Genomic DNA, 25,894 nt, shown 5'->3' with positions numbered 1-25,894 from the left:
AATTTGTTGTCCTCTTAACTTATATTTTATTGAGATGTTTAACGGAATTTCCTATTAACATTTGAATTTTTTATATCTTTGACATAGTAGTTAGTATTCCAAAATCTCTCCATTTATTACAATAAAATATTTTTTAATGTCTCTCTATTTATTATTCAACCTTTTATCATCTAAGTATAATCACATTAATGATTATCAATCTTTTACTACCACATTTATTAGCATCGATCTTAAAGATCTAGTCGATTTTAAATCTACTAACCTAATTAGCATTGGGGGTCTATGATGTACCGATACTTCAACTTGAGTCACTTATCTGTATCTGACACGTATTGTGTCCGATATTTTAGGATACTTTAACAATACTTATCAATGAAATATCTAATTTATAAAATAGTAGTACACTACAATAAAATTACTTTTATATATATATATATATATATATATATATATATATATATATATATATATACACACACACACACACACAATTTCTATTTTTTATTTTTTTTAATGGTTTGGTTTGTCATAAAATTCATTTGCATCTCCAATATATTTTTCATCTTATCATAACATTTATGCAATTATGTTCAAATAATGCATGTCAATTAAATATTTTTTATGTCTCACATTTGAATTTTTTTAAAATATTTTTACTTATTGTATATTTTTCTTTCACAAGAGAATATTTAACACTATCAAGTGTTCAATAGCATAAACCTTCAATTTATTAGGTAATATAAAAAATTTATCTTTTTTGCTTTAGTATTATTTATTTTTGTTTCATTTGAAGAACTAATTTGGTTCGCTAAAACAATTTTCATTATTTCTCAATCATTGACTATATTGATATTTGAAAGTTTTCTTAGATCTCTAAAGTATTTTTTATTTTATCATATCCTTCATTATATATTTGTTTATTTTTGTGCGATTTCATTCAATGGTCTCTCAAATTGTTTCTAAGACACACATTAGATAAATTTTTAATATTTCTATTTGGTTTTTATTTTTATAATGTAAAATATTTTTTTGATATATTTTTTTAACTCATTATCATACTGTAATTTTGTCACTATAATTATATAAATAAATTTTATTTATTACAATATAAAATTTTAATGTAATTGTCATGAATTTCTTTTTATCCACATCTAACATATATTGAAGTTCAAAAGATACAATATATATGTTACAATTTTATTATTATTAGTTTAATATTTGTTCTTTACGCTTTTTATTAAGTGATGTATTATAATTTTCATTAATGTATAAAAAAGATATTCATTAAAATTTTAAAAATTGAAGTAAACAAAAATTTAACATATATTTTAATTTGAATATTTATTTTCCTTATATATATATATATATATATATATTTAAAAATAAAATTTTATCAACTAGAATTCATTAATGTTTGCAAATTTAATAGATGTTTTGATTCTCATAAAATTTTATTTGGTATTCTAATTTGAAACGAATACAATTATAATATAATTTTGTTATAAATATTTGATATCAAAAAAATAATCTTCCTCTTAATATTGAATATTTGATAATATTATGTTCTCTTTGCCGTAATTTTTTATTATTTTATGAAAATTATTTTGTTTAAAACAATAAGAAAGCGGGTACGAATTTATACCCGTTATCTGATGAGGATGGAATAAAAGTTTGATATTCGTTAAGTTTGGTTATGAATATGAAAATAAGGATAGATTTTTTGATAAAAATAAATATGTGATAACAAAACTCATCCGCCTCGTTATCATCCCTACTCTTGATTAAGTCTCCTGGTTGAGTAACTTTAACTCAATATCAATTCTATACTTAGTTTTCATGTTTTTTTTTATTCGCTCATTCACGAGCAGATTAAAGTGTCCTATTGGAAATCATATTTAATACTCGTTAGAATCAATGTCTCCATTCAGTTTTAAAGTCATCCAGACCATCATATTTAATACTCAATTCAGTTTCAATTAAAAACAAAACCAAAATTGATTTTGCAAAAGTAGAAACCCATTCAGACTTACAAAACGAAAACTATAATCCAATAATCTAAACAAACACGAAAACTTGCGTTTAAGCAGAGTAAAATCTCAGTGCGGCACTTTTAAGCTTATAAGAAAAACAAATTAGCCTTCTGAAGTTTAACAGGTCTTGCTAAAGGAATATACACAGGAAAATTGAACCTACTGAGCCTACCTGAACTGAATAAGCACGGTGATAAATATATACAAACTTTAAATTTATGAACATTTTCAGATATCAGTAAAGTAAAATTATATGCTCTATTGTTGAATGAGTTTCATTTGGGGGAAAGGAGACATTGCATTGCTACGTTACATTTTTTCAACTTTTCTTCAAAAATGAAAGCATCAACAGAAGCCTACCTAGGTACTTGCGTACGTTGGTGATCATAAGAATGATGTAAGGGTGCTCCGGCTGCATTTTGAGAATGTGAGTCAACCCCAGCTTGCATCTGAAAAGTTAAGCAAATTTGAATTATTTATCCTCCTATATGCATATGAGGTTATGCGGATGTAATGTATTAGGAACACGGTCAAATATGAAAACAAAATATCCATTTGGATACATAATTTCAGCAATATAGAACTCACGTAAGTTAGCGGAGCAAGTTTTTGTTCCCGGAAAATAAGATGACTTCAAAAACGAAAACAAGAAAAAACTGTTGAGTAAGTCAAAGGTAGTGCGTCAAATGACCAATTTGGCAGCAATTTCCTATTTTTTAAAGTTGGATCTTTTTTTTTTCATTATTGTAAAGTTAAATATGTTAATAAACATTATATTCTTTTTTGTTTTTCAAATTAATAAAAACAAATGTTTGCATTCAAGAAACATTTGTATTGTTGACATTTTTAAGCGTGACTAAGTATATTTCAGAATTAGACTGTGGACTCTTACGACCTGCTTGGTTTTGAAGGGGAAAATGCAGATAATTGAAATAGAGAATAAATAGATAACAAATAAAATTGAATGTTTAATTATTTTGTAGAGTAGGAATACAAATAAATTGTTTTGAAAATTGTGTAGATTGATCTATTTAATAAGAAATAAAAAGAGAGAGGAAGAGATGAATAAAAATGGATAAGAAACAATAGAGTGGATCTCCTGATTTTTAAAAATTGTTTCCTTTCTTTTTTCCCCTCAACCTAACACACTGTATTAATTCTCTCCCTCTTCATCTTTCCACCTCCACCCCACTGATCAAGGCAGAGTTCTGCTCATAAATTGATAACTGTTCTTGCTTAATAAAACGTAGGTAAGCAAGAACAATAACATAATCTAATGTAGGGTTTGGCGTTTAGGGAAAGTTTTGACAGGCATTACCAAAACAAATAGGCAGTTACTTTCTGCGTCCCAAAAATTTCTTTTTGCACATATCTGGAATGTTTTTCTACCTTCTCCAGTCCAGAAATCACCAAACCAGTATGCAATTTTACAGTTCGAATTGGTGAATCCCAAATGTAAAACCGACAAAAAACATTTTACATTCTGAATTGGTCAATCTCAAATATGATTTTAGATTCTGAATTGACGAATCTGACTGATGAAAAGACTCACAAAGAAAAAAAATTTAGGTGTAGAAAGAAAATGCCAAACAAAAATAAATTGTTTCTGCAAAGTTTTTATGGATTTGAAGTGAAAAAACACAATGTTCATTCATAAATCAGAACCAGATGCACACTACTAGACTAGCCTGCAAAAGGCAAATCAAACTGGTGAGAGAGTGAGATATATACCTGATGCATGCTATAAGAACCAGGAGGGTATCTGACTCCTCCATATCCCATCTCACGATTGTCATAGTTATCAGGAGGATATCCAGGACCTGTATAGAAAAAAATCCATAGATTTTTAGTATGCATCTACGAAGAACTAAAAAATTTAGTCTCTGAAAAAGTATTAAGAAACGCACTATATCATAAAATCTCCTTTTCCAAAGATTTTATACAAATGGATCAAATTTTCTAAGGTTTTATTTATTATAATAACTTTAAGAATGTCTTTTGTAATTAAAAGTATTTTTCTTCTTTTTAAAAAAATTAAACAGGTCCCTAAAGAACGAAGTTTGACCAAGTTTTCAAGTTATACTTCTGTTGTATCTATAAAGAACTTAAGATGAACGGCCGAGAAAGTTAAATTACTTGGTTTTGCATCTGCAGCCATTGCAGCCCTTGCCCTCTTTTCTGCATTAGCCAACTCAGCACGTAACTTTTCAACCTCACTGGACATTATAATCATATTGTTGTCCATTGCCCGCCTGTGTTCAAGGTTACTAGCATGTGTCTTCTTCTCAAATTCAATAGCATTTCTGTAGCATCAATAAATGAACTTGTAAAGCATGCACATTGCACAATATTTCAGACTTTGTGAATTTTTGTCGCTGATTAGATGAAGGAAATATCACTCTTCCAACAGGAAAAGATAGAGTAGTTGAATAAGGAAGCCTGGAATCAGTAGAGACACAGACAATAACAAAATCTAGTTTGTCAGATTAAACACTATTTTGTTATATAGGCTGACAGGTATTTGAACTGATCACAGGGTTCAATATTTGAAATCAAAATAAACAAGGAATGAGATATATTAGTTTTTTCCTCTTTTGCGAGCTCCATGGTGGCATCATTATTCAAAGTTCAAAGGAAAGGAAATTAATATATTAATAAAAATACGATGTTATCCTTCTCTGATTTTTACACATTTGGGGGAATAATTGACGACTATAAAAGACTGTGTAATCAATTATATGTTGACATATATCAACATATAATTGACAATACAGTTTACAGAATTCATTATATGATCTTGTCCATCCTTATCTCTATTTGTGTGTCAATGTTGCGTTATGGTGAGTGCAAGCTTGCAGTGCAGAGGCAGAAAGATGAAAGAGTGTATTTGTAGCAGATATCATATAAGTTTCTCACTGTTCACATGCACACGCACGGACAGCTTAAGAAATAGAAAAAATCCCCTTTTTGGTTCCTGTTAATTGGCTGTTTAGAGATTTTGATTAATGTATTATGCTATATATCGTGTTTATCTAATACTGTCCATAAGGTTTCACAAGGATATAGCCATAAAAAGAATGTGAATGTCTAATGATACGAGTTCAACCCATAAGGTTCCAACAAAAAACTTTAAAATAATGAGTTTGACTATTATTCTATATATATTGTTCAACATTCACATTTCTACTTAATATTGAGACTTAGACTTATATTTGGATCCCAAAAATGTCTTTGCATTTCTTCTTATATTTGTGTGGATCCTACATGTTTTCCAAATATTTCTTTGCCATTTCTAACCAGAGAACCCCATTTCCTTCTTCGCCACTCAACCCCACCAAACAGAGCATAAAGGAAATAACATCAATATTGTCAATAGCTCGAATCAGATGCCAGGCATTTGCAGAAAGCTAAAAAGAAAACCAGGGCACGTGGTGTGTTAGCTGCCTTATTGACATGATACCCATTTGGGAGAACAAAAATTAAAAAATACAACAATGAAAGGAGTAGTGAGTGACAAACACGAAGAACAAATAAAATTACTTTACCCCCATGATTCAATGATCGAAACACGTGTTTCTATGCTACAGTTCATTCTAGTTCTGAAAGCCTTCCACAACATGCTCAGAGAAGGGAAACCTAACAACTAACGTGGTCCTTGGGACAGTACCTACAACCATTTAGTGAAAGATTCTGCACAAACTACCCTTACAAGAAAATCACATAAAAATATTGGTGCTTAATCAGAAGCACACCGTTATTTTAAACCATTGCATTCACCCAATAACATTCAGCAACCGATATCTGAAAGGCTTTCAAGTTGCGCCTTCCTTTCTCTACTTTTTTCACGCCCAAGCCAAAAACGAAGACCATTCACCAAAATGCAAAATGAAAACCAAACAGTCCAAGCCATCTCACTGGAAGCCATAAACAAATAAATGACTGTCCTAAAAAATTCATGGCCTCAAATAATCGACGATTCGCATGAGTAAATAAATAAACAATTTACCTTCCTCGTTGAATCTCATGGAGCATGGCCTCTATATCGGCTTTGATCGCCGGCACAAACTTCCCCTCGGCGCGCGCCCTCTCGAGGTCACTCTCCACTGTCTGCAGCTGCGCCGCAAGCCCCTTCTGCGCCGCCGCGAGCTCCTGCACGTCTGCCCGCACCCGATTTAGCTCGGCGCTCATTGCGGCAACGGCGCGTACCTCCGCGTCCACCTTCAGCGACTTCTCGTAGATCTCGCGCACCTCCTCGTCGCGCTCGGCCTTGACCTCGGCAGCCGTGGCGGAGAGGCGACGGAGCTCCTCCTGAGTGGCGGCGAGGTCCTGCTTTAGGGCCACGTGGATGCCAGCGAGGCGCTGGTTGTCGGCGATGAGGTTCTGGATCTCGCGATGGCGCTTGTCGACGCGGTCTTCGAGGGCGCGGACCGCCGCAGCGGATGAGGAATGTGCGAGGCGCGTTTCGTCGAGGCGCGTGAAGGAGGAGGGCGCGTGTTTGCGCCCCGCCATTTTGCGGTTTTGAGAGAGTCTGGTTTTAATTTGAGGTACAATAGAGAGGATTGAGCGGCAGTTGAGTGAGCGAGTGTGGATGTGGATGCTCTGCAACTGCTTTCTTCTGTCTCTCCCTGTTTTTATTTTACACCTTCTTAACTTTCAAATTTTACGTAAATGTCGCTCCAAATTTGATTTAACTATCATCATACTTAAGCGTTTTAAAGCTTTTAAAAGGACATTTAAAAGCTTAACATATCTTTAGAAAATTAATATGGTCTTAAGCTTATTTATAAATAAGAACGTTTAAAACTTGAAGAATTTGCTGAGCGAATAGAAAAATGCAAAAGAAGTTCATGAGATGAAATCGTTCAATTAATTAATCTCTGTAAACAAATTCTAGATAGAGAGTAAGTGGGCAAATTTTAATAAGCAAAATTTAAACATGTAAAGAATTTCAAATTCATTTAGTTTCCACTTTTACAAAATTTTCGCTTGAGTCCTATTTAAAAAAAAAAATATGAACGTGACATCTTCTATTAGATCTTAGTTAATCTCGATTGAAATTCACACGTTAAAATTTGAGTATGTTATATGTTAAAATCCAGATCATCTTCTATTTAAAAGTGTCACATATCATAATTAGATGAGTTCTAGAATAAAAAAATTATCCAAATTTTGACACGTGACAAATCTATATTTTGGCATATACCACTTTCAAATTGTGTTACCATTAATTTAACAAAATGGGTCACATTGAGTTTTCTTACAAAAATAAAAACTCAATTAAGTAAAAAAAAAATATATATATATATATATATATATATATATATATGTACTAACATAACATGTATAAAAAGCCTAAATATAGGGCTAAATTATTAGTTAAGCCGTCATCTATTTGATGAATTTGAAATTCTTTAGAACAAAATGACATGTTTGAATGAGAAAATTAGAAGGGAATTAAAATCTAAGAATTTTAAAAAAGTATTTCAAATAACTATAACAATAAAATTTGAAATTCACTCAAAAAATAAGGAAATTAAAATTCCATAACTAGTCCCTCTCTCTTTATTAGATGTGTTAATTTGACTCATGGCCAATAAGTCAGCCTTCTTAACTAACTCTTAAATAAGTCCCCATTTTATTGGCCCACCAATTCAATTTGGGTCAACCTTTAACTTTAACCAGCTCGCTTCAACCTTTGGCCCTATCTGGCTTGGCTTATCCTTCTACTTAGATTGCTTAGTTTGATCCAACTTGACTTGATCTTCCGCCTAGGTCGACTCGACTAGATTATTTAGTTCAACCAACTTGATTCGACCTTTGGCTTAGATTGACTCAGGTCAATAATCGGTCCAAGCCAGCTTGCCTTAACCTTAGGTCCTAGCTGATTTGATTCAGTTCTTCGGGTCAACCGACTTGAGTCAACCTTTAGACCCCAACTGACTTAGGTTGACCTTCGTTTAAGCCAACTCAAGTCAACCTTCAGCTCATGTTAACTTGCCTTAAATTTTGGCCTTAATTGACTCGCCTTGACCTTCGACTCTAGCTGACTCAACTTGATTCTTTGGGTTGGCTAACTTGGTTTGACTTCTATCTTAGGCTAACTCAACTTGACCTTCACCCTTGACTGACTCGACTCAACCTTCGACTCGATCTGACATGGCTTGATCTTTTGACCTAACTGACTTGGGTCGACCTTTGGCTCGAGTCATCTCGGCTCCATCTTTGACCTCAATCGACCTAGTTCGACCATCAATTTGGGTCGACTTGAGTTGATTCTTCGGCCAGGTCGAGTCTGCTCGACCTTGATCCCTTTAGCCTAATCTAGCTCAACTCGACCTTCAACCCGGATCGGCTCAGCTTGACCTTCAAGATAGGCCAAATTGGCTCAACCTTTGGCTTAGTTCGGCTCAACTTGACTTTCGACTCAGTCTAAGTTGATTAAATTCTTTGATTCAACCTTCAACTCAGGTTATCCCAACTTAATTTTCAACTCGAACTAACTTAACTTGACCTTCGACTATTTTGGCTTTTGTTACTTTTTTTGTCTTATAGACTTTTTTAGCCTCAATTCATGAAAATAAAGCCAAATCTTGTAGATTGAGCTAAAATGACAACTCTGACACATCATGTATACACATATTGAAAAAATTAAATTGCTAAATATTCTTTTAATATTTAAATTTAACTAATATTTTTTTAAAATTTTAATTTCAAAATATATACTTTTAAAACGAAAGTTTATTTTAGAAGAGAAATTTGACTATTTTATCAAAACAAAATATTTATGAAAAGAATTTGATTACAAATAATTTAAATATAATATTCCAAACAAAGCATGTAAATTTCTACACTCTTTTTTATAATTTTGTCTTATATATAAAAGGATAATTTGTCATTAATAGATATTTTTGGACATTATACAAAAGGACAAAACTATTCCCATTGATAACTCCTCCCATCTCCGTTCCATTCTCTTCAATATTTTCATGTATTTCGGTATTATAAATATTTTTTTTTCATGCTTTTTTTATGTTAACATAATCAAATAGTCAAATATGTAAAATTTATATTAATCCGAAATTATTTGATACCTTATTATATTATATAAATTAAAATTGGTATATCTCTCAAATATTTTTAAATATAAATTTTTTAATATTGTATTATTTATTTTTAGCAATATATAACATGGTTAAATATATGATATTAATTTTTTAACTTTTAATAAAAATTGAAATTAATTCTTTTTCGAAACTATCTTTTTGACACAATTTAATCTACAAATTAAAAAAATGCATGAATTCAATTATTTTAACAAAATTTTAAACTTAATATAAATTTATTTAACATTTCAAATATATTTTATGAATTGTTTATAACATTTAACGCATTCTCACTTCAATTTTAATTAAGAAATATAAATATATTTAAAACATCAAATCAAATAAATTTAATAAAATTAATTGAAAAGATTAAATTTACACAATTTAAAAATAAAAAACTAAATTAGTTCAAAATTTTAAAAAAAAATTAATTATAATTTTCACTTAAAATTAAAAAAATCAAAAACATATTTCACTAAATAATTAAAATATACTAACGTAACTCAAACATATTCACCAAATACATATATGTTACTTATATTTCATTGCAATCAATTCATTTTAATCAATCACTTGATTTCATTTAATTGTGACTCTTATGTATATAAGCTACCACATTTGTTCTAGAGCATGTTAATCTATAGTTATATACATCATATCAAATCAAATAAATCATAATTGGTGGTGACTAAACAATTTAATGTTATATGATGAATAATTTGTAAATAAACAGTCTACTGCATAGAATTACCCGTTCAAGTCGCATAATCAATGTATGATGATCTTCAAATACTCATACAGTAAACTTCATTTAAAGTTTGATCATGTCAAAAAAACAACTCAAAATATCATTGTATAAATGGTAGTTATTAACTAGTTACTAATTATGAATAAAAGATTACCAATTTTTATAAACGTGTTTATGCACTAAATCAATCCTGTATTGAGCCATTACAAATATTAAAAACACATTCCCGAATCAAATTTTCCGAAACGAAAAAGTATTTGTGGCCTATCAAATTCTCATCCAACCATAGCATATAAAAATCTTCGGCCGTTATTACATAAATGTTTTTAACAATCAATAGATTTTATATCTACCTACAAGACGGTCTAGTGGACTAAGAGAGAGACAAAAGCTTAAATATAATCTAATCTATCTGCACTTCTGGGATGGAGAACAAATCTTAAAACACAATTATGTCAACAATCTATGCAATAGCTCAGCCACAAGGAAAACATAACATATTTTGGCACAGCCAAACGACAAAATTCCAGACAGCTACTTGCAAGATAATCAAAGCCAAGAGAGTCCAACACACGGCAGAGTTTTAATCCAATCAGAACTCTGATGGAAGACTATGAATCCTCGAGCACAAACAACCATATACCAGGCACCTATTACAAAAAATCAATCGGAACCAAAGGGTCGAAATGGCATATTCTTTACCATTCAGAATAATAGGTGAAAACCTATGGAAACCTTACAAAGACAAGAAGCAAAACGAAAGTATTTGCTTGATGATAACAGATAAGAAAAACCACCGAGGATTGCTCATGTGCGAACCTAAAGTCTAGCAACTCTTCCCAGCACAACTATCCTCGGTCAAAATTAAACAATTGAAAGAATCATGCAGCCAACCAGACAACTGCTATGATCACCCATAGCTATAGGCTCACCATGCAGTAGCCATAACCAACACAAATTTTAATAGATAATAAAAAAACTATTTACTAACTGGCAACAGTCATAAAGGTTCCAACCAGATGCAATTTGACAAAACAATAAAAAGGAATCTTCAAAACCTCTCGGATGGGTAGTAGTTATTTCAAAAAGAAAACTTGATGCAAACAAAAAAAAAAAATAACATGAATCTTCTAAGTGCAACAAAATAGACAACACGAAAAAATTCTACGAACTTTAAAAATAAAGGAATTTCATTAGTTCGAGAACTCGCACTCTTTTATTAGGTCATTATAGGTACAATTAACACTATTGGCTTCAAGTAACTTAATATTGATGAACTTTTTAGTAGCTAATTTAAGGTTTAAACAGTTCAAACCAATATACTCATCATGTAACCTAAATTAAGCATGAATTCAACATTCAGTTTATAAAGGTTACGAGTATATAGCTCTAACTTATTGTATAGATTTTAAAGTTAAATGCAACATGCAGTCAGGAAAAACCTTTTTTTCCCTAGGAAAAAAGCAATTAGATTACAATTCCAATATTCTCCACTTGGGATTACTTGATCCGTAGAACTAGGACTTAACATAAAACATACAACCTGGCTGTTTTTGAAACATATAACACATGGATGAGCTAAAGATGCAATAATTTATCCAGAAAATAACACAGTTTCCAACCAAGACTAGAACATGTTTTCATGAAAGCAGTAGTCACTCGAAATAAAAATAAAACCTACTTTGGTAGCAGATTGTGCACTTGCCCCTTTAAAGGCATTCAGATGATCAAATTAATTCCTTAATTCCTGCCTAGAATTTAAAATCCCACCAGCAAGTGACAAAACAAAAAAGGAGCAAAGAGGTGATGTAAAAGTAAGTGAACAACCTACCTCTTTGCTATCATCTCAAGCTACCCGCCAATAGAATACAACAAATCCCTCAGACCATACATCACAGTACATAAAATGTTCTCTCTTGAAGCCCTCAGTATGGCCGTGAACGGTTCCCACCATAATTGTCACGCCTATCTGGACCAGAACCACCTGCATCTCTATAATTGTCTCTGCGTCTATCTCCACCATAGCCACCCCTGTTGCCCCTGTGGAATTTAAAAACATATAACAAAAGTTACCACATTGATTTAAAAATACAAACATTTATTACCGAGAATTAGGAAGTCATTTGTATAGTTAATAATACATTTAAAACTATTATAGCACAAAATACATCCCACTCTAATCAACTCAAACCCCTAGAATAAAAATCAATAGCAGCCTTTCATCAATTAATTATTATATTCTGAGTAACTCGTTCACACATTTCAAGAGCAGTCATTTTCAATGGCAAAATAAACGGTCAGCAACATTGTGAAAAATGATAAACAATTGAAATATGGAATACCCATGGTTATATGCAGGTGGAGCTTTTGGTGCAGACTTTTCTGCCATTGTAACAGCGATTTTGTAGCCCCTCAAATCATAATCTGAGATGAAAGATTAATGTTAAGTGTCTCTTTATGATAGAAGATAAACTGTGGTATCACAAAAGTAGGAGTAGGAGCAGTTAGATCAAATACTGTTGTAAAAACCGCCAGCAGAATGAGCTGCGGAGGGGTCTTCATACACAAGACAACCATCACCCTTGTTATTTCCTTTCTCATCAGTGTATAGCTTTATGTTCCAAGGCCACTGATCTTTGTACCCCCTCTTTTGTTTTATTCTTCCAACCTAAACAGTTACGAAGACATGAGAGAGTGAAGCTCAACACATCAGCAAAATCAGAGATATGCTAATAAATACAGAAAACAAAATCTATAGCATGTTCTGTCAGTTCACAAGAAAAATCAACAAATGTGCTCAGGGAGAAACGAGGGGGTTAACTATTTCCAGTGTAAATAATGCAGAATTCACTGACATACACATGCATGTTGGATAAGAAGATGGATAATATGTTAATTTACTTTGAAAAAGCCAATTTCATTCAAACCATTGCTCATAGAACAAATAACTCTCTTTATAGAGCTCGCACAAAAGTCAACAGATCAGAATATTACTTGTCCAATGCCTCCAAAAAGTTCTCTCAATTCTTCAATAGTCACATCCGGAGGTAAGTTTGATATGTAGATTCTAGAGTTGTCACAGGAATCCCCACAATTCTCATCGCATTGCTTCACCTTAGCAGGGGGCTCAGCAGGAGCTCCACCAAATCCACCTTGACTACCGGCACCATAGCCACTATCATATCCAACCGGTTGCCCAGACCTACCACCATTATGTGCATCTCCGCCACCATAACCACCAGTATTACTCCCATATGGTGGAGGATAAGATGCAGGTCCACCAGTATAGCTAGCAGGTGGAGGAACTGCATCAGTTTCATAATTTGAACTCCCACCGGAAGAATTGTATGCAGGTGGATAGTTTCCACCAGCCCCACCATAAGATTGGGCTGCAGGTGCAGGAACTTGACCATAGCCACCATCTTCTCTGCCTTGACTACCTCTATGGCCTCCCCCACTTCTACCAACACTATTATTCCCCCTACTACCATTATAGCCATTACCTCTTCCTCCATCATAGTTACCAGATCTACCCCCACGACTGTTGCCATATCCCCCTCTATTATAACCACCACCACCACCACGATCATTAGCACCAGCAGGAGAAGGAGCACCACATTTGTTACATTCAACCCTTCTCGCAAAGTTCAAATTCCCACAACTATATAATAATACCAATTTTCCAATCAAATATAGAAACGTAAGAATCATTAGGTGTATTACATATCCACAGTTCCGTTCCAACTACTGAAAACACAAAACATCCTCCAGAAAAAAAGGGGCAAAATAAGAAAAGCAAATCGGAGGATAAAATCTCAAACCTTGAGTTAGGGCAACGCCAGTCACCGTCTCTACCACTTCCGCCGCCGCGGCCACCACCTCTCCCACCACGATCCCCGCCTTGATACCCACCAGTAGCGATTAACACACAATTAAGACATTTTACGATTCAAAAAAGATAAGGATGAAAAAATAGAGAGAATATTCGAAACCTCGTCCGCCAAATCCTCCGCCTCCCCTACCACCGTAACCGCCGCCGTCGTGACGCCCATATCCGCCACCATCTTGGTCGTAATTCCCAGACATGATTGGAATCCGATAAGGAATTGTGGAGACGGGAAAGAGAGGAAGAGAAGTTGTACAAGTACAACGGAGCATACAGGGACTGTTACTCTGAAGTGTTCTTATACATACTAGAAACACTTCTTTTCTCATCATAAAAAAAATAATTATTATAATAATTAATAAAATTAAAACATATTATTAAATTATAAATAATTTTCATGAAAATTAATTATAAAAATAATTTTTATTATAAGTAATTAACTAATTTTTTAATGTGTATAATAATTTTAATTTAAATGCTTAAATATGTTTTTTATTTTTCAATGTAAATTGGAATTAGTCCTCAATTAGAAACTTGAATCAATTTAGTCCTCTAATTATAGAAATACGCGGACTTAATCCTTTCAACCAAATTTTATTAAGTTTATTAGACGTTTTAAACACATTTCATCATAGTATTTAGTATTGTAGTTTGTTTACACCGTTTGACATATTTTAATTTCCATGTTAACTAAGAAACAGCGTTTGAAACGTCAACTAAACTCAAAAAATGGGTTTAAAGAACTAAATTCATGTATTTCTAAAAATGAATAACTAAATTGGTTTAAGATTTCTATCGGAACCTAATTTCAATTTTTGCTAAAAGTTGAAGGACCAAAACATATTTAACCTTAATTTAAAAAGATAATAATTTAAAAAATAAAATTATAAAAAAATTATAATTAAAAGTTGTTAAAGGAAATTCCTTCATTAATGTTATTATAAATAATAAAATAAGAACTTAATTTAAATGTGAGAATACCTTTTTAAAATATTTCTTTTATAGTTAAGCTTGTTTTACTTATTTAATTTAAATTTATGAAATAAATTTTTTTTTCATTTTAATATTTTTAGAATTCCTTATTTATAATAATTTTGTCATGTTTAAATTTTTTATACTAGATGTTGTTAATTGTTGAAGTGATAAATATGGAGAGATGAAAATAAAAATGAAGGATATTATACATGTAAGGAGTTAGAAAATAGTTAAAAGTAGTAGTAGTTTTAAAAGGAGAAACTCAATTATTTTATTATTAGAAGTCATAATATAAATATAATTGTCTATTAATCGAGTTTCATTTTATCAAAATAATTTGTTTAAGACTTTTTTCTAAACTTTTTCTTTATATCTTATTTAACTTTTTAAGCTCGTCTCTCATATGTCTAGAGACTACAAGTGGATTCACGATAGAGAGATCTACACTTCTGATCAAACAACAGAGTAAGTTCATTCTTTACTCTATTTTTGAGTTAGTTTAGCATTTTGAGACACATGAAGTTCTAGGGTCCATGCATGTGACTCAAAATAGCTCATGGTGAATCTATGTGTAATTATAATTATAATTATATGCTCTGATATGTGATCTAATATAGGAAGTTAAAGTATCGTGTGAGAATTAGAGATCTAAGAACAACCTTGATTCAAGGGTGTTTTCTACACCAAGTAAAGGAAGTTAATCTTAATCTTTGTACATTTGATTTATACTGATTAAATTTATTATTCATACCCTGTGATTTGATTGTGAATTCGTAACGTTGCACTTGTTGATTTGTTTGATGTGTGTGTGAATTGGTTGAATGAGTAATATGTGTTTGCATGTTATTGGATGTTCTATGAATTATAGTATGAATATCTGGGGTGGTATCTTTGACTTCTAATGAGTCATTTTAAATGAATTGGTTTTGTTTTTAACTTGAATAGAGGATGAAAAAACTTATTATAGCCAAAGGTACCACTACTTGTTGGTCGAGTGTTAAATTTGGGTTTGGCAGAGTGTTAGGGGAGGCTTGCTCGTTGGACGAGTATAATCTTGCTAAGTGAAAGCCAAACTCGAGTTTGGTAGAGAATCAGGGGAGGATGGGTAATCAGCGAGTCTGGTCTTAGTTGGGCACATTCGTTATGCATTTTATTCGTGTGCTTAACTCGATGGGTGAGTCATTTAGTCGTCGAGTGAGTGTCCTTCCAAAAGTAACTCGTTGAGCGAATCTGTCATATGTGGTATGTGATAGGTGTTTTGAAAATGAAAATGATCTTTGAGAAATTATTTCATTTGGAGTGATTGGGAATTTTAAGAGAATGAAAACATGATATATTGATTAAAGATTTTAGTTATGATTGTGTATATATATAAATATGATGTGGAATGAGAAACTAGTAATTTCTAAGGGGAATTACTACTATGTTATGATGATGTGTAAAGTGTATTGATGTTAATAGTTTGTAGTTAGTTTACCCTAACTTTACTAAGTATTGGACTTAGGGACCCATGTAGAGGAAAATACTGAAGGTGAGAGTTGAAGGAGGTCGTCATCGATAGATTTTGTGTTGATAAAAAGAAGAAGATGGACATCTAACTTTAATAGAGTGTTGATGACGATGATGACTTATGAAAAAGTATGGAAGACTTAATGATGATTCATGAAAAAATGTTGAAGACTTAAAAAATGTTTGGATTCAAGAGATACATTGAAGACTTAAGAGTTTAGTTATTAAAGTATTGTAATTTATATATCTTATTTATGGTAGCTAAATTAGTAGGTCAAGAGTCAAAGGCAGAACCCAAGCAACATAGCACCGAGAGAGTTTTAATTTTTACAAAACTCACTGAAATAATTGATTATCTTTTGTGATAATCAATTATCTTAGTAAAAATTGATTTTTAGGAAAGTTTCTGTAATAATCGATTAATGAAGTTAAAAGATTTTTGAGAAAAGCCTCTGTGATAATTGATTATTACTTATGATAATCAATTATCTTTGATAGTTGTAACTTGACTTTTCATATTCTTAATCTAATTTGGAAAATGACTTCTATAAATGAATGTGAGAGTTCATTTTACAAAACACAAAAGTTACAAAAGTTTGAGTATTTGAGAACTTTTTGTGTGGAAGGCTTTGAAAAACTTAGTATGGGTAGAGCGATAACTTTTACCAAGTGGGTTCTTGCGTGATTGAATGTTGTTGATGTTGTTAGGAGATGATGTTCATCCTCTTTCTGTGACAAAGGAGATGTTCATTTTTTGTGTGTGATTCAAGGAAGGTGTTTCTGCATCTCTCATGTGATTCAAGAGAGGTGTCTTCGTCCTTTGTGTGATTCAAATGATTCAAAGGAGGTGTTCATCATTGGATTTCAAGGAAGGTGTCTTTATCTTTTGTGGATTCAAGAGAGGTGTTTTTTTATCCTAAATTGCTCTTACTCGTATTTGTAATCTTAGTTTATTTTTAGCATTTAGTTAATCCCTCTTTAGAAAGATTAACACAACTGAACGTATGATCTTTTCATCTGAACCACTATAAATACCTTATGCAATTTTCTCTTCCCTACTCTCTTTATTTTATTGTGGTTATTAAAATAAAGAAAATAATTTTAATTGAACTTTGATATTATAAGGGGAAAAATTTAAAAGCACAATTTTTATTAAGAACCCAATTCACCCTCCCTCTGATTTTTGTCCACACGCGAATATTCCACTACACAATTCTAACATTTGGCATCAAGGATTAAATCTACTACCGATCATATTACTTGGTAGGGGAGGTGACCCTATCATGAGATGGATATAGTCCTTAAAAGGCAAAGGGGGTATGATGGTGCATGGTCTCAAATTCTAATCAATATACTAAGTCTTTAAGAGATCGAGATTGAGGTATGATGAGTATGAAAAAGTCATAAGTACCTTTATGATTATATTATTCTATGGTTTGTACAAAGTGTTTTGGTGCATGATTTTTAATTGTATGTATCATCTTTTATTATTACCATAATCTATAAATGTTAGTATAATCTTAAATAACTCTAGCTTACTCTTGTATTTGTATTTGTTTGTGATTTATTCACTAGCATGATTATATTATTATACGTGATCACAAGATAATGCAGGTAAGAGGTTGAGAAGTAGTGAAACAGTTAATGATCAGTTAGAACATAATTATTGTATATGTATATATCTTTTGAAATTTATAAATCTTTGTTGAAAAATTTTATACATTTTGAGAACTTGTATCTTAATTTTCGATGAGTACTATAAATATATATATATATATATATATATATATATATGTGGTTGATTATTGTCTAATATCCAAATTGTAATATTTCGGTTAGTTAGCCGTGTAAATCTATTAGATTGGGATGCTATATTAAGTAACAAAATTAAAAATTGCATAAAGGCTACGTTTAATAATATTTCTAAATTATATTTTATTTTTTATTAACTGAAACTTTATGTAATTTTGTTGCCAATATTCGATGAGTACTATAAATATATATATATATATATATATATATATATATATATATATATATATATATATATATATATATGTTTATGTGGTTGATTATTGTCTAATATCCAAATTGTAATATTTCGGTTAGTTAGCCGTGTAAATCTATTAGATTGGGATGCTATATTAAGTAACAAAATTAAAAATTGCATAAAGGCTACGTTTAATAATATTTCTAAATTATATTTTATTTTTTATTAACTGAAACTTTATGTAATTTTGTTGCCAATATTTGATAAATAACATTTTTAACAAAAACTAATATTTTAAGACACTTTTAAATAATATTATCAAAACACTATTTTTTATTTTTTGAATGATTACAATATTTGCCATATTTTTTTACTTCTTACATAACCTAATAATTTCATTAACTTTCTACGTCGTTCTGCAATTGTGTTACTCAATCATAGATTGTATTGTATTTTTATTACAAAATTATATTTTGTAGAATTTTATTTTAATTTCAGAGTGAATTAGTTCAGTTATGTCATATAAAAATTTAATATAAATCGGGTCAAATAATTCAAATATTAATTTAGTTTATCGATTAGATTATAACTGAATTAGATTTATAACCATTAATTAATCCCTTTAATACCATTTTGTGTATGGAATAAGCCATGCTTAGAGTATTCACATTTAAGTATAGAAAGTAGCCACCTTACGGAGTAAGGAATACTTTTGTCAATAAACTTAAAGTTCCATAAAAAATTAAATTATATAAAAAAATCATAAATATATTTATTTACACATTCTTATATATTTTTTCAGTAATCGAGCAAATAATTTTAAATATTTGGTTTATTGAATATATAACCTACAATATATCCATAATAAAATTATATATATATATATATATATATATATATATATATATATACACACACGTAATTTCCTTCTAAATCCTCTTACTGGCAGAAAGTTTAACGTAATTGTTTTTTCGTTTTCCATGTTTTCTATACATTTCTTTGTGCACAATACGTTTACGCATTTCCATCTTCATTATCAGAAAAGAAACAAACAGGATTCTTAATCACGTCATGCCACTGATATGCAATTTCCTTTTTCTTATTAATGGAAAAGAGTCAGATTAACGATACATATTGAATCAGTCAATTTGCAGAGGCATTGAGGTAACATATTCTGCAGAAACATGGGCCATAAGGACTCATATTGCAGCATTATGAAATGAACCCTTTTCTCTTCAAATCCTCTACAGCATCCTTTATAATCTTCTCCATTGGAATGAATTGCAAACCCAAATCCATAAGTTTCTTTGATCCATCCTTCACTCTCAACAATCCTGGTTGGGTATCTCGTTGCATCCTTCAAAGGGAAATTACAAAGTACATCATGTTCAAGTTATGTATTAAGGTATCACTATAAGAACTATATGAACCTTCTATTTTTGATTATGAAGACAATATACAAACAAGTCTATAAGAACGAATTGCAAAGTGCACACTACCTACAACATACACTATCCATTGCAGCACAAGGGTACATAATAGTTCATAACCATAAGAAACCACAGCCTGAAGATGAATAGCATGCAAGATAGATAGATTAGTAAGCGCATGAATGAAAAGTGAAAACCAACGTTGCACTACACATGAACCAAATTGTGTTCAAATAAGAGTAAGAAGTTTCTTCAAGAATCAAGCAATATATCTAATTCCTGAATTACCGACCAAAAGATTATTGCATTATATTGTGTATACAGAATCAGGTGTGTGGCTTACTTAGGCACATTGTACTCTGGATAAAGTTCAGCAACTTTTGCTACAAAATCACCATAGTGAGAGATAGCTTCAACACACAAATGCCTACCAACTGCAGATTTGTTCTCATACACCAAAATATGTGCCAATGCTACATCCTTGAAGTGGACTGGTCCCATAAAAAAATTCTCATATGTATCATCACAACCTGCAACACAACAAATACTCAGTAAACTCCTAAAAAATTATAAATAGGGTAGCTTGATAATGGTGTCAGCAATGATTAACACTTTGTAGATTGCAAAAGCTAATGAAAGGAGTACTACTACTTAATCAAACAAGTCTAATACTTTTCACGAAGGTATCAACTTCTAAATATCTACACAGCTATACAATCAACTATGCAGTAATAGGTCTTATAAAATGAGTCTAATAACTTGGTAACAACGACTGTAGCTGTATTTACATGTTAAAAAGTTATACATTATCCATCACAGGATCCCAAACAAGGTGTTAAATAGTGCTAGCACATAATCAAGATTTTTGGGTATCCACGGCTCTGCAAAAGTGGCCGCCTTTATTTGCCATTTCAAAACCTTGTTCCCTTTTAAAAATTTCCTTTATCCTTCTAAGTATATCTCAAACCCCTTTTCGCACAATTCAATACTATGCAATCTACTTTTCTCGTGGCTCAAAAATACTTTGGTAACATTGCCACAATATTTTAGCACTTCTCCAGTATACATTCCCAATATTCAAGGAAATTCCTACAACAAAATTATCAAGAAATATCTGCAAAATCAACCTGATTAACCAGCAGTCTCTACCTTGTAGTAGGCGAACAAACATGACCATGCTTGCATTAAGCCTCGGTGCAATAACAGGACCCACAACAGTGCCAGGATTCACCACAACAACATCTAACCCAGTCTCCTTTGCAAAATCCCAAGCTGCTTTCTCGGCCAAAGTCTTTGACAATGGATACCACAACTGTTACACACACACACACACACAAGAATAAGAAGCCGAAAATGACAAAAATGAAAACACTTTCTTACCCCCTTTTGCTTGCAAAATTCAATATCAGTCCAGCAGTTCTCCCTCTTGGGAACGTCACCAGGCCAATTGGGGCTCGGAACAATGGCGGAGATGGAGGACGTGACCACCACGCGACGCACCCCTGCTTCTTTCGCCGCCGTTAGCACGTTCAAGGTGCCCTTTATCGCCGGGTCCAGAAGCTCCTTCTGCATTAAGACCCAAATGGGGTCATGCAAAAACCAAAAAGATTGAAAATTTTCCAGGAGCTCGACGGAACAAGACCTGAGGGTCCTGGACTTGTTCAATAGTGCAGGGAGAGGCCACGTGGAACACGCCGGCGCAGCCGCACACGGTGGCGAGGACGGAATCGTAGTCGAGGAGATCCATCTGGAAGAGGCGGAGGCGTGCCGGTGCTCCATCCAAGGCTTCTAGATGCTTCGTCTCGGCCTCATCGTCTGTTAGAAAAGTTGTCCCCATACTGTGTAAGTTTTGTGATGAAATGAATGTATAAGTGAGAGAGTAAGGAATGTATTAACTGAGAATTTGAACGGTGGCGTGGACGGTGTAGCCGCGGTCCAAAAGGAGGTGGACGAGCCATGAACCGATGGCGCCGCTGCCGCCGGTGACACACACCACCTTCTCCATTCTGCAACTGTATTTTATCAACCTCCCTCCAGTTTTGTTCTGTAATAATTATATGTATTGCCTCACTGAAATTTATTTTCTTTATCGTATCATATTGCAATTATCAATAAATGTCAGTCTAATGGGTAAAAGTTAGACTATATTTCTAGCTGTTAATATGAAAATTTTATTTGTTAGAGGTCTATAATTATATCTATAATTTCTTTATTCATAATATATGTCTACGTGCCAGATCTTGGAGAGTTCTCACGGAAAAAGTAATCAATATATCTACTATCAACGCGATGGAAAGACTTAGGTCTTTGTTTTAAATGACGGATTTGAAATCATTTACCATAAACATAGAAAGCGAAAAGAAAAAGATTAAAAAAACACAGAAGTTAATACAAATTTGTTAGTATATACTTTTTTCATATAAGAGAAGAGATTTGCAATTAAATTTGAGAAAATTAAACGTACTTTATTATATTATATTATATATATATATAATAATAATTTATTTTAACTTAATAAATATTCTGTAAATAATAATAATATAAATAATAAATAATATAATATAATAATATAAATAATAAATTATATAATATAATAATATAAATTTGGTGGTCGAGTAGAGTTTCATACTAATTTTTTATTTATTTAAAATAAAATATCATTCACAAATGTTTTGTAATATTTTTTTCAATACTATGAAAAATATTAATTAATTTTATTAATTTTTTTAATTTATTTCTTTAAAGTGTAGTATTAAATAAAAATTTAAAAAATAATTATAACTCATACAGACATTAATTTATACTACTTATTATTTAAAGAGCAAAATGGTAATCTCTCTTTTATATATATTAAAATATATTTTTTATCTATCACATCAATCAAATCACTCACAAACTCTCACAAACTTTACTTCCAAAGTCACTCACAATCACCTCTAAATCCCTTAAAAAAAACAACACACATTTCCCTTTCAAATTCACTCAAATCCATCTTCTTCCTCTCCCACAAAACCATCTATCCAAGTGAACAAAGCCTTAAGGAGGTATGCAGGGGAAGGAGAAAAATGGAGATAGTTTGACCAAAATGTAGAATGAAAAGTAGGGTTAGGCTCCATTATAAATTTTTGAAAAAAATACATGGATTGGATTAAATTCCTTAAAGCTTAGATTTCCTAGGCTATATGGAAATTCCATATTTAAGGATAAAGTTATAAAGGAGTTTGGGAAATGGGAAAACAACAAGTGGAAATGGAGAGTAAAATGGAGAAGGAAATGGTTTTAATGGAAGTTGCCTCAAGTAGATGAATTTGAGAACCTAATACAACAAGTAACAGTAAATAAGGAGAGTGTGTATTCTTGGTTTTGGAAAGATGAGAAAGGTAAATATACTGTTAAATCTGGATATTCAAAAATACAAAACTTTTCTAATGGGAAAACTCTTATTTGTACAATATGTTATGGATTGTAAAAGTAGCTCCCTTTGCACAATTTTTAGCTTGGAGGGTAATCATGAATAAGGTGCTTACAAGGATAAATATGAGGAGGAGAAGAGTAAAATTAACTGATGTTTCCTGTATATTTTGTGGGCTAGAAGAAGAGACTAATACACATTTATTCCTCACTTGCAATGTAACAATAAAGATTTGGAACATGTGTAACAGGTGGGTGGAAGTGAGTGCGGTGCATCATAATCAACTTAAAGCTCATTTCCAACAATTTGAAGTATTGACCCTTAATAGTAAGGGAAATAAGTTATGAAAGGGTGTATGGGTTTCAATTATAAGGAACATATGGGATCACAGGAACAAAATTGTGTTTAGACAAGAGAAAGTAGATGTAGAAGAAATATTTACTTTGGCACAATTAAATGCTTGGGCTTGGATGAAGTATAAAATTGGTAAGGTTAATTTCTCTTATTCAGACCTGGATTCTTTGTCCAATTCAGTGCCTTCATTCTATTACTTAGAAACATAATCATAATCACAAATAGGGGACTAGGTAGGGACCCCAGATGCCTATCAAGAAGTAAGAAATGTGATTCAGGTGCTTTGTCCCTTCTCAAGACATCCTAACCATGTCAGGCTTTTAGTTTTGTACTTGTTTTGTTTGCGCAGGAAATCAGGAAAGATTTGTCTCATGCAACCCTTATCATATTTAGAGGCAACTTGGAAATACCAAGATCAGATGCAAAACAAAGGTGTATCAGTAAATGGATATCAAGGAATACAAACCCAAACTTTGGACCTGATGTAGCTTTGTAATCACTCTATATAAATGTCTAGAGGGAGAGTTAGCTGAATTTTGTTAAATTTAAATGTATGATGTTTACAATAGATAAATGCTTTTATAATAAGAAAGCACAATAAAAAAAACTTTGTAATTTTTTATATTAATTTATATATATATATATATATATATATATATATATATATATATATATATATATATATATATATATATATAATGTTGTTTCATATTACTCATCTTTGATTGCTAGAGAAGATCACAACCGAGGAGATACAACACCAATGAGCATGAGCCAAATTCACATATAAGGGATTGACACCACTCTTAACCCAAAACCTTACCTTGTGTTTGGATGGAACATTTCAATAATACTTAGAAATTGAAACGCTTTGTATTTGAATTGTTTGTAATTAAATTTCATTCATTTTTTAAATAACTTATTTGGATAAGGAAATTAAAATACCTTACATTTCAATTTCTTGTTTGAAAAAAAAATTGAATTTATTGTGAGATAAAATTTAATTTTAACAATATTTCTTTTACGCTTAATTATGTTTTGCGTTCATGATAAATTTGGAAACATGCTCGATAACCCAGATGGGTCGGGCAGACCCAACTACGCAATTGGATTGGTTAGACCCGACGACCCACCCGAGCTGGACCGACTGGGAAGCCCAGACAAGCTGGGTGGCCCGATGATCTAGAGCCTGATGGCTCATACTACACGATTGTGCCGTCAAGTTCGTCAATATGGCCCAGTTCAACCCGTCTAGGTCATTGGCCCAATGCTCCAGACGGGTCTGACGACCTAAACGGACCTAAGTTGGGCCCGTCCGGATAGTCTGGCTCGTACGAATCATCAGGGCTGTCTGGATCGTCGAGATCGTCCGAGTCATCGGGCCCATCCGGGTCATCATTCCCGTCAGGGTTGTTAGGCCCGTCCGGGTAGTCGGGCTCATCCGAGTCGTCGGGCCTGTCCGCGTCGTCCAGCACTTCCGGGTCGTCACGCACGTCCGAGTCGTCGGGCTCGTCCGGGTCGTCGGGCTCATTTGGGCCGTCGGGCTCGTTCGGGTTGTCTAGCTCGTCTAGGTCGTCAGACATGTTTGGATCGTCCCGCCCGTCCGGGTCGTCCGACCCATCCGAGTCGTCGGCCACGTTCAGGTCGTCGGGCTCGTCCAAATCGTCTAGAGTGTATTTTAATGAAGCAGTTCATTTTTTTGAAGAATTTACATTTCTTTGTAATGAAATGCTTTGTTTGGATAGAGAAATTAAAAATCATTTCATATGCAAGAATTTTTTTGAAGGATTTCAATTAGCTAAATTAGTAGAAATTCAAATACCCTCAAAATAAGTGGAATTTAAAATTCTTCTTACTCAACCTCACATTCTAGACGATCTGGACGGACACGACGACTCGGACATACGCGACGACCCAGACAGGCCCGACGACCAGAACATGCCCGATGACCCGGACGGGCCCGATGACCCAGACGGGCCCGACGACCCGGACATACCCGATAACCCGGACATGCCCGACGACCCAGACATGCCCGATAACCCGGACATGCCCGACGACCCGAACATGCACGACGACTCGGACGTACCCGACGACCCGAACGGGCCCGACGACCAGAACATGCCCAATGACCCGGACGGGCCCGACGACCCAGACATGCTCGACAACCCGGACATGCCCGACGACCCGGACTGGCCTGACGACCCAAAAGAGCCCAACGACCCGGATGGGTCCGACGACCCAAACAGGCTCAACGACCCAAACGTGCCCGACGACCCGGACGGGCCCGACGACCCAAACGAGCACAACGACCCAGACGGGCCCGTACGAGTCGTCAGGCCTGTCTAGGTCGTCGGGTCTGTCCAGGTCGTCGAATGTGTCCAAGTCGTTGGTCCCATCCGAGTTGTCGAGCTTGTCCGGGTCCTCGGGCCCATCCTAGTCGTCGGACCTGTCCAGGTC

The 25,894-nt window shown here is 32.9% G+C and overlaps 4 protein-coding genes across 6 annotated transcripts; all 4 read right to left on the bottom strand.

The window, feature by feature from the left end:
• Window positions 1-2,116: 2,116 nt before the first annotated feature.
• Window positions 2,117-6,695, bottom strand: LOC114193430 (protein FLC EXPRESSOR-like). 2 transcript variants are annotated; one of them, XM_028083229.1, is made up of 4 exons: window positions 6,037-6,692; window positions 4,167-4,333; window positions 3,762-3,850; window positions 2,117-2,479 (listed from the first exon to the last, which is right to left on the bottom strand). In XM_028083229.1, exons 1-4 carry the CDS (start codon window positions 6,537-6,539, stop codon window positions 2,387-2,389), a joined length of 852 nt encoding a protein of 283 aa, XP_027939030.1. In that variant the 5' UTR covers window positions 6,540-6,692; the 3' UTR covers window positions 2,117-2,386. The 2 variants fall into 2 exon arrangements, with proteins under 2 accessions (XP_027939030.1, XP_027939029.1); XM_028083228.1 differs by lacking the exon at window positions 2,117-2,479 and adding an exon at window positions 2,494-2,661 and having other exon boundaries at window positions 6,037-6,695.
• A 4,762-nt stretch (window positions 6,696-11,457) lies between these two features.
• Window positions 11,458-14,047, bottom strand: LOC114195227 (transcription initiation factor TFIID subunit 15b-like). The gene is made up of 6 exons (XM_028085623.1): window positions 13,874-14,047; window positions 13,703-13,781; window positions 12,876-13,542; window positions 12,399-12,549; window positions 12,224-12,305; window positions 11,458-11,921 (listed from the first exon to the last, which is right to left on the bottom strand). Exons 1-6 carry the CDS (start codon window positions 14,037-14,039, stop codon window positions 11,807-11,809), a joined length of 1,260 nt encoding a protein of 419 aa, XP_027941424.1. The 5' UTR covers window positions 14,040-14,047; the 3' UTR covers window positions 11,458-11,806.
• A 5,272-nt stretch (window positions 14,048-19,319) lies between these two features.
• On the bottom strand, window positions 19,320-21,819 carry LOC114193789 (cinnamoyl-CoA reductase 1). Of its 2 annotated transcripts, none has more exons than XM_028083724.1 (6): window positions 21,568-21,819; window positions 21,314-21,486; window positions 21,052-21,237; window positions 20,821-20,983; window positions 20,015-20,201; window positions 19,320-19,598 (listed from the first exon to the last, which is right to left on the bottom strand). In XM_028083724.1, exons 1-6 carry the CDS (start codon window positions 21,674-21,676, stop codon window positions 19,454-19,456), a joined length of 963 nt encoding a protein of 320 aa, XP_027939525.1. In that variant the 5' UTR covers window positions 21,677-21,819; the 3' UTR covers window positions 19,320-19,453. The 2 variants fall into 2 exon arrangements, with proteins under 2 accessions (XP_027939525.1, XP_027939526.1); XM_028083725.1 differs by having other exon boundaries at window positions 20,821-20,962.
• A 2,874-nt stretch (window positions 21,820-24,693) lies between these two features.
• Window positions 24,694-25,593, bottom strand: LOC114195072 (acidic repeat-containing protein-like). The gene is made up of 2 exons (XM_028085467.1): window positions 25,434-25,593; window positions 24,694-25,103 (listed from the first exon to the last, which is right to left on the bottom strand). Exons 1-2 carry the CDS (start codon window positions 25,591-25,593, stop codon window positions 24,694-24,696), a joined length of 570 nt encoding a protein of 189 aa, XP_027941268.1.
• Window positions 25,594-25,894: the final 301 nt, after the last annotated feature.

Source organism: Vigna unguiculata, chromosome 8 (assembly GCF_004118075.2).
Source record: "Vigna unguiculata cultivar IT97K-499-35 chromosome 8, ASM411807v1, whole genome shotgun sequence".
Taxonomy (NCBI): domain Eukaryota; kingdom Viridiplantae; phylum Streptophyta; class Magnoliopsida; order Fabales; family Fabaceae; genus Vigna; species Vigna unguiculata.
The sequence above is the reverse complement of the archived record's forward strand: the minus strand, read 5'-3'. Positions and strand labels throughout refer to the sequence as shown.